Source organism: Sebastes umbrosus, chromosome 3 (genome assembly GCF_015220745.1).
Source record: "Sebastes umbrosus isolate fSebUmb1 chromosome 3, fSebUmb1.pri, whole genome shotgun sequence".
Classification (NCBI taxonomy): domain Eukaryota; kingdom Metazoa; phylum Chordata; class Actinopteri; order Perciformes; family Sebastidae; genus Sebastes; species Sebastes umbrosus.
Genome location: NC_051271.1, coordinates 32,214,823 through 32,224,270, shown reverse-complemented (window position 1 = coordinate 32,224,270; position 9,448 = coordinate 32,214,823). Strand labels below are relative to the sequence as shown.

Below are 9,448 nucleotides of genomic sequence, written 5' to 3'. Positions count from 1 at the left end.
GGATGATGTCATCACCCTAAAAAAATTTGGAAAATATAATTTTGTATTATTGTGGTGGTTATATAAATGTAATTTATGGTGCTGTTGGATTGCTACTAGACTGCCCCGTTAATACGTGCCTCCCTTTGTGTGTGGCATGCAGGAGAGCAAACGGTCCCCCTGTTTCTATTATCTATGCTAGCTAAGCTAAACAGCTGCTGGTTATACCTTTATATATAAGCATAATATCGATCTTCTCGTCAATGTCTTGGCAGGAACACGAATAAATGTATTTCACAAAATGTCAAACTTTTTTTTCCCTTTAAATAACGGCTTCTGGATTATGTATGCATGGATTGATAATAATAATAATCCCAAAACATTCTAGTGTTCCAAGACTTGACATAAAGGCATTTGGGTCCTGTTTTATTTAGACGTAATGATTCTGAGTCATATTCATGTTCTGTATGCTGAACAAAGATCTAAAGTCTTTTATGTACAGTTTAAATATACAGGTCAGAGTGAACAGTATCCGAGGCTGTGACCGCGGCAGAAACCCTCCACCTCAGTCATGCAACGGTACAAGGTCACACCTGTTCGGGCTCTGTCTGAACTAGAGTCCCCACCTGAAGACCAGAAGGGTATTTGCGTGCAGGCAATTATTCTACAAAGCGAACGGCAATATAGATCTCACAGGAGGGGCAGGTGTGTGTCTTTACATTACACGAAGTGCACAAAGTCCGCGGAGATCTGTTCCAGCTGACCTGGCACCAACAGTGCCACCAAACAGAGCAAACATTATTCACCAGGATTGCATAACTCCCCCTCCTCCCCCCCTTCACACACACACACGCACACACACGCACACACACACATACACAAATTTATAACCCAGGTGGTCTGTTACATCTTGGGACCAGAAAAAGGGAAACAGCACTGGGACAGTCTGCAGGGAGGGGTGGACTAGGGACAAATTAAAGTCTGTGTGTGTCTGTGTGTCTGTGTTTTTGCATGGTGTGATACAGTGTGGTACATTTCCAGCCACCAACAGCTGTCTGTCTGCACGTAGTGAAGCCTGAGATTAGATTTGACCAATTTGGACATGTCATCACTCTACAGAGCAGCATTTGGTGATAGTGCGTGTGCGTGTGTGTGTGTGTGTGTGTGTGTGTGTGTGTGTGTGTGTGTGTGTGTGTGTGTGTGTGTGTGTGTGTGTGTGTGTGTGTGTGCGTGCGTGCGCGTGTGTGTGTGAGAGAGCTGCCAAATGTCTTAACTAATATCAGTAAGGAGATTGGATCCCTCCTGACTTAGCCTACAGTATCTCAGTCATTCATTCCTGCCTGGAAATGAGCAAGGTTTCTCATCCATCCTGGCTCGCTCTTACATTTTCACATCTGAGCTCATATTAACTTGTAAATCAGCTCTGGGTGCAGAAAAGCAAAAAAAAAAACATTGAGCAGTAGTCTGAAAGGTGTCCTTAAAGGTACAGTTTGTAAGATATGGCCAGATGCGTGCATGTGAAGAGGTTGCAGTGTTGATGTTATGTCAAAGACATCAGTGTGTAGTGTTGCCGAGATATCTACTGAAATGAGTATGCTAACCGACCAATCCCAGCCTTGTATTACTTATATCTCGAGAGGTGATAGTGAGTCACTGTAATGGCAGTCTGCCCTCACGAAGTAGTAGAGCTGCACCAGTGGGCAACTCCAGGGTCTGAGAAGTGAAGACAGTGCAGAAGTGTCTTACACTTGCATTCTTTTTAATAGCCTGCAGGATTGGTTGAAAAAAGAAGTCTGATTGTATAGAAGTCTATGAGAAAATTACCCTACTTTCTCACTTGATTTATTAAAGTAAACATTGTAAACATGAGTTTATGGTCTCAATCGCTAGTTTCAAGTCTTCTTCAATACAGAATGATGTTCATTTAGTAAAGCATGGTCCCATTTAGAGTCAAATAGACCATAAAGCAGGGTATGCTTTAGGGCGTGGCTACTTTGTGATTGACAGGTCGCCACCACAGCGTTGTCCGGTCTGGGAGTTGTCTGTGTTTTCATCTTACAACTTTAACCCTTTCACAGTGTGTTTTCAGTTTATCACAGTTAATTATGACCTTTTTGGTCGCCAAAAAAATGTCTTATTCAGCATTCGGTTGTACTTCGCTCCACCCTCTCGTGTCACTTCTGGTTGTAAAAGTGCAAGATGGCAACGGCCAAAAACCAAGATGGTGACAGCCAAAAGGCCGAAATCGAGGCTTTAAATTGACTGTCTACAAACCAATGGGTGACATCATGGTGACCACATCCACTTCTTATATACAGTCTATGGTTACACTAAGGGCTTTTCAATTATACATCCATGGTCCGTGTATGTTTTGATAGTTTTTTAATTGGATTAAATCCAAAGTGGCAGATATGAGAAAACGACTCGCACACAGGGACGCTGGAAGTCAGTGAGAGTTGGGGGTGGTGAGAGAATACTAAATGCTGCACGACATTCCTGTTTTATGCTTTAATTTTAATGGCCAAGATTACACAGTGCACCTTTAAACTTTAATACCACTATATCAGGCCACGTGCACGTACAACTACACCTGAAAAGCAAATTAATTCTGGAACACACATACTATTTATAAATACTGTTCCCAAGACAGGGAGCCCTGAATGTTTCGATTTAGTGTAAATGAGATATAAATATTTAGCTAGAATAAAATGAATAGTTCCCTCATCAATATGTATGTTTTGGGGAATGGGGAAAATGTGTCAGTTCTTGTTTGTCAATCAAAGAAAAAATAGAGTACAAAATATAGAGCTGCCTGGTTTCATAAATCAACAGATGCCGGGCTCAGTGGCTCTCTGTCTCACTCACTGTGTCATTTCATGGTGGTCATTTTGAAGATTTCAGATTTAAAGGAGCAGTTCAACATTTGGGAAATATGCTTATTTTCTTTCTTGCCGACTGTTAGATTCCTTTAAATGAAAAGTGAGCATTTCCTGTTATGTGTTGGTTGTATTTTTTTAAGCTGAAAACCGTCACATTTTGTTGTATGTGAAAAATACTATGGTAATCACATGCTGTTATTAACCAGGCGCATCAGATGATAAGCTGCCGTCACACTGTCTGTCCAGCTAGATCGACGACAGCAACCCTGTCATAACCCAGTCACTTCAGGAAAGAAATGAGGATGGTCTGACACCTTTGGTGAGTGAAAGCATTTTTAAATGTATTATTTAGTAAATTGTTGCATGGCTGCCACTCAAATGCCAGTAATTATCACATTTCTTCTTTATTTTTTCTCAAAATAGTCATGTACAGTGAGCATTTATGTGCATCCTTCAAAGGAGAGTGAATCATAATGAGCAGAGAGGCACAGAACACAAAGAAAAAGACACTCAAGTTGACCAAAATACAACACTGGTGATTCAAAACAAAAAAAAAAGCCTGTGATAGCATGGCAAAAGCAAACAGTCACACCCTCATTTTAAGTGTACTTTTCCATATCAGTCAGCAGTTTTACATTTGCAACACTGCTATTTGAGCCAGTTGTGTGGTTGCAGCTTCAACTCTTTTACACAGAATACCTAATTCTCTTTTCATATTTTCAGTACAGTCCCATTTGTGTTTCCATCATTCTTGATTTAACACACTTTGAACACACTTGGTGCCATTAAAGGTTATCACATGAAAAACATATGCTGAAGAGACATCAACATGAGTAACAATAGACATGGGTCGGGTTATCTCACAAAGTATCTACATAAGTTAGTCCATGTCACATGTATGTAGAAGACACTTCTCATTCCACGTCTCATATGAGTTACTACATCTCCACTGTTCATATTCTCCAAGATGAGTCAGTGATCGAGGTTTTGTATTATTCCTCGATCTATTACGTAACATACTGACAGTGACCAAGACCCCTCTTCCCACTCCTGTCCACTTGAACTTGCAAAATAACAAACCCAGCATGGGTTCCTTCCCAAAAAAAACAAAAACAGTTCTCTTAGATCCTAAGTGCTCAGCTTTCAGTCTTCACCTGCAGTAACCCCTGCAACTTACAATCTACACAATGTGCAAATGACAAATGGACCAGTATTAGAGGAGTAGTCCAACATTCTGAATTCACTTTCTTGTCAAGAGTTAGACAAGAAGATTGATACCAATCTCGACTGTGAGAACGGATCGATCTTCTCATTTAACTCCCCGTTTCCAGTCTTTGTGCTAAGCTAAGCTAACCAGCTACTTGCTGCAGCTTCATATCTGTCATTCAGACATGAGAGTCAATCAATGGCCTCTTCATCTAAAGGCCCAGACACACCAAGCCGACATCAAATAACTAGCGGCTGTTGTGTCGCCTTTGTCTTGGCCGACAAGTTGCATTTGAACACACTGCAAAGACGACAGCTGACGACCAGTTAGCACGTACGTTCTGCACCTGCGTGAGAGGAAATAACTCTCCAAACCAGCAGGTGGCGGTAGTCTGTATTCATCATTCAAAAAGGGAAACCAGAAGACCGAGGACTGCGGATATACAAGCCGTTGTTATGATACGTAGGCCTACATGAAACAAAGCGGCGTTTGCCGACCATTTTCACACCACTCTCAATCACCACTTAGCTTCATTCCAGATGGCCATGTGGTTGTGAAAATATCCGTGTATTGGAATGATCAGATGAGATGAAGGTAAAAAATGAGAAGAGCCTTCTGTGTTTTACTCTTGACTTTGTTGGCTTGCTTTCCTCACTTACGTTTCTCTTCTCGTGCACTGATTCGCTAAAGCTGAACAGCCAATCAGAGTGATTTCTCTCAACAGCGAACTCCGCTGCCAATTCAACATGCTGAATCAGCCAAAAAGCCTCCGACACCGGCAGACTAGAGCCGACGGTGCGGGACACAACCGCAAAAATTAGGCTGACAAACTGTCCGACTGCCGACCGTCAACTTGTTGTGTCAAGGCATTAACTCTCAATAAGAAACCCAAAACATTGAGTCATTCCTTTAACATTACAACAACGGCATCTATAATACCATTACAATACTTTTTTTTTTTTAAAACGGACATATTTTAAATGTTTAAACCAAATAGATATCACATTCCTGGCTTGACATAAAAAGCGGTGTAAAGATTATTGAATCCTGATTAAATCTGCAAAACTGGATCAAAATGAAGGAACACAAAGCGTAGGCCTACTGCATGTACATTTCAGCCTTCACCTTTTCCTGTCTGTCCATTATAAGTGGATATGGCATTTAGATGCTTTACAGTCATAGAGTACCATGAAAGGTAGACAATAGGTGGCAGCTATTTGTCTGCACTGTGCTCATTGATTAACTGTAACAGCATGAATTCCATTTCAGTGAGTATTTCTGCAGCAGTCACAGTGTATTGTATTTTGTTGTTTTCATTATCCCTCGGTTCTCCTTAAAACTCAACTTAAAATGGCCAAGTTTGAGAAGTCTGAGTTCAGTTCAAGTGGGAATCCACGAGTGTCTTGTACCACTGAGGATCAGAGGGGATGCTCGGTGGTGAGAAGGTTTAACACAAATCTGTTACGTAAAGTCACCCCGTAATCCTTGTCGCATGTTGTTGCTAGAGATTAGAGAAGCAAGTGTTTGCCTTTCGCTGAGTATTAGAGAGTAAAAACACAAAGCACTCAGCACTACAAAAGATTAGTACCAAATGCATCTCTGCCGGGGTGATGTCCCTTCAGAATCCATTTAAAAATCCATCAGAAGAACAAATATTGTCTTTCAATCACTGCTGTTGATCTTCTTTTTGCATTGTGAGTTTTTCTCCAAATACACCAACACATTGCGCAACTAGCAGACAATCCAGATAAACATTGAATTACACTCAAAATAATAATACATTGTGAATTAATGTGAGTGATTTACAAATAGCCAGAGTGTATCATATGCTAACTAAATATATATTTCTAGCACAAGGGATGGAGGCCACGAGAAATATTGGGGGATCCCTTCTGAAATTACTTCACGCTTTAATAAAAGAGCAAAACTGTAAATGTCTCAGATGTAACAGTTAAGTATGACATTTACTGGCAATGGTAACACTTTATCTGTTCACATTTATGGATATAGTACCTGGGTATAAGCTATACAAGAAGGAAATGAGAAGATTGGTGGTAAAATAGGAAGTGCAAGGAAATAATGAGGATGACCTGAAAGGAAAGAAAGAGGTGAGTAAGGATCAATCCAATACTTACATGTGTGAAAAAGAGAGTGACAAGATGGAGATGTTTAAGCTGAAACGACTTGTCAATAATTGGATTAATCGTTCAGGACAAAGTTAATCTGCAGCTATTTTGATTATTAAAGAACCGTTTTAGTCATTTTTTCAAGCAAAAATGCCAAACATTTGCTGTTTCCAGCTCCTCCAATGTGACAAAATTATATTTTCTTTGTCATATTGGTAGTAAACTGAATATCTTTGAGTTTTGAACTGTTGGTTGGATAAAACAAGCAACCTGAATATGCAATCTTAGGCTCTGGGAAAGTTTAAAGGGAATTTTTCACTTTTTTCTGACATTTTATATGAAAAAGGAGTAAGAAAGTCATCGGCAGTTAAAGGTCCAGTGTGTAGGATCTGGAGGTATCTAGCGGTGAGTTGAGGAGATTGCAACCAACTGAAGCCTCTCCCGTGTGCCAAGCGTGTTGGAGAGCTACAGTGGCCGACGCAAAAACGTGAATGGCCCTCTCTAGAGCCATTTAAAGCAAAGCCAGTGTGTACAGTGTGTGTACGTGGAAAGTGAGTGGTGAAGCAAGAGAGAGAGAGTGGCGTCGGCGGGAGCAAGTAACGTTATCCACTCCGGCCCAAGCAGGAAAAGTCAACAATGTTTGGTTTGTTCGTTCTGGGCTACTATAGAAACATGGCGGACTCCTTGAAGAGGAGCCGCTCCCTATGTAGATATAAACGGCTCATTCTAAAGTAACGAAAACAGAACGATTCTTATTATCAGGTGATTATACACTAAAGAAATCATACTTATTAATATGATATTACATCTCTGCCAATAGATCCCCCTAATTGTTACATACTGGTCCTTTAATCTACAATTAAAATCATTAGTTGCAGCCTTAGTTTAAAAAAGAAGTGAGATGTACAGTGCTGTGAATTAACACGTCAGTAGATCTCAGTAAATTAACCAACTTACAGTAATAAAAAAGATTTCATCTCAGCTTCACCACATACTGTAAAGTAGGATGAAGATTTATTTACAAAATACAAACAAAAATAGCATTACTAGAATACAGGCCTGAAAAAGCTACTATATGCCTAAAACTGTTTATTGAACTCTATTGACTGAACTGTTGAAGACATTAAGCAATTTGTAGAAGATGAGAAGAGCAACAGTTGGGAAGGGAAGTGGAAAAAAGTAGCAGAAAAGAAAGAGCTGGAAGGGAAGGAGTGTTAACAATATATTATCATGAGACGTGGAGCCCATGTGGTGGCAGGTAAATGATGTGGTACAGCAGGGATACAGACGAAAAGTGCATTAGTGTGAGTTTCTACATCATTAACTACTGCATGTAGCCTCAACCTCCTACGTGGCATACTGTGAGTACGGTGCTATAGCGAGGAGAGCCACCTTGAACGGAAAACATCACATCATCTCCAAACAACCATATACTACTGACAAATGTGTGAAGATAGAGGGAAAGGTTTGCTTCCTGTGACTCGTAACATATAGTTGTAGCAGGGAGGCTTGAGCGGCACAGTTCTAATCGTGTCAGGATTTTTAATGTTATCTTTGCCTCTCTTTTTCCTCTCAGAGGGAGGAGATCAGCCTTATGTGAAGTCTTTGGACACAGCCTCAATGAAATTGGGAGCTGACATGAGGATGGTGAAAGTGCAGATGATGGAGAAGAGTGAGAAAGCCACCAGGCATAACCGATCCACCACCGCCGCTGCAAACTTCCACTCGCTGCAGATCGCCTCTCCCTCGTCCAGCGCCCGGAAGCGCTTGGCTATGTAATGCACTTCCTCCAGGATCTGGGAAATTTCTGGAACATGCTCCAGTAGCAAAGTCCGCGACTGTTCTGAGTGGATGTCATGTGGGGAGGAGCCGTTAGGGTGGCCGACTCCTCCGCCGCCGCACACCACCACACCCGAATCAGTGCTCGGTGGGAAAGCAGGGTTGTCTGTGCCCATTGAGTGGTAGCCAAAGTACAGGTTCATGTTCCCGTTGGTGGTGTTTGACTGGTTGGACGCCTGCCCTGGTATGGTGCTCATCTGAATGCTGCTGGTGCTGGTATGGTGAGGAGGAGGGTGGGAGAACTTGTAGTTTGGGAGGCTACTGGAGCTCACAGCTGTTTTGTTTTCCTCTCCAGGTTTCTTCATGCGGAGAAACCAGGCGCACCAGTTGAGTAGGATGACTCGGACCTGGATGAAGAGATGAGATTGGTGAGTCATAGACCAAAATATGAATGGTAACTTCATATGAAAAATAGAAAGAAAGGCAAGGAGATAGAAATACAGAGAAAAATAGAACTTTTACTCCCCAATCGTACTTCTGCCAGTGTGACATTTGCTATAGTTTTTGTAGGGGATCAGGCACCTACAATGTGCCATTGGTTTATAGAATAATAATGTATGAGGGGGGTAATATCTGAGAAAAAAACTTGTAAATTTATGAGAAATAAACTCGGATATTTTCTGAGATTAAAGTGGAAAATTTATGAGAAAAACTCACATATTTGCGCATTTTAAAGTCATAAATGTATGAGAAAATAACTTAGATATTCTCTAAGATTAAAGTGGCAAAATTATAGAAGAAAAACAAAAATTTGCGGATTATAAAATCGTAAAACAAAGTCTATTTACCTGTGCTGAAATAAAAGACACACGCCTCTGTATAGTCAAAGATAGAAGTTGTTCTAAACTTTCCTGTAACTTCAACAATATTAGTATTTACTTATGTTCATAAAAGAACACAGAAAGAACATAACAGAAAACGTGTATATGTATCTTTCAGGACCTTCACCTGAAAGTTTTTTTCTCCTAAATTTGGCACTTTAATCTCTGAGACTATCCAAATTTGCTTGGAAAATTATGACTTTAATATCTGAAATTCTGAGTTTTTTTCTCAGAATATTACCCCCCTCCCCTGGCTTGTAATTATTTAATTTTTTAAACCTACAATAGCCTTAATATGCCATCATAGGTTTCCCTTCCACAGAACGCAGTATTATTTAATAACTATATGGTTCAAAGTGGATAATCTTGCTAATGGTGAATTGCTTTTGTGTTTTCGATCCATATTTTGGTGGAAACCCACATTTAATCAGAGCTTTCTCAACCTTTAAGGGACTGTTTGTAACTTCTTACACTTACACTCTTATAAATCATTGCAATTCGGTGTTTCCTACAGTATGCATGCTCGCGTGTGGCTATGCTGTTCCAACACAAACTACACAGAAGCACCAAAACCGCAAAGTTATATCTAGTAAAGCC

At 40.5% G+C, this 9,448-nt stretch overlaps 1 protein-coding gene across 1 annotated transcript in view; it reads right to left on the bottom strand.

Annotated features, from left to right (window-relative positions):
* Nucleotides 1-6,960: 6,960 nt before the first annotated feature.
* The window catches only part of LOC119485503 (neuronal acetylcholine receptor subunit alpha-7-like), a 52,899-nt gene continuing 50,411 nt past the window's right edge, over nt 6,961-9,448 (bottom strand). The window contains exon 10 of the mRNA XM_037765147.1: nt 6,961-8,377. Coding sequence (XP_037621075.1) covers nt 7,784-8,377 — 594 coding nt within the window. The 3' untranslated portion in view covers nt 6,961-7,783. The remainder of the gene's footprint in view (nt 8,378-9,448) is intronic.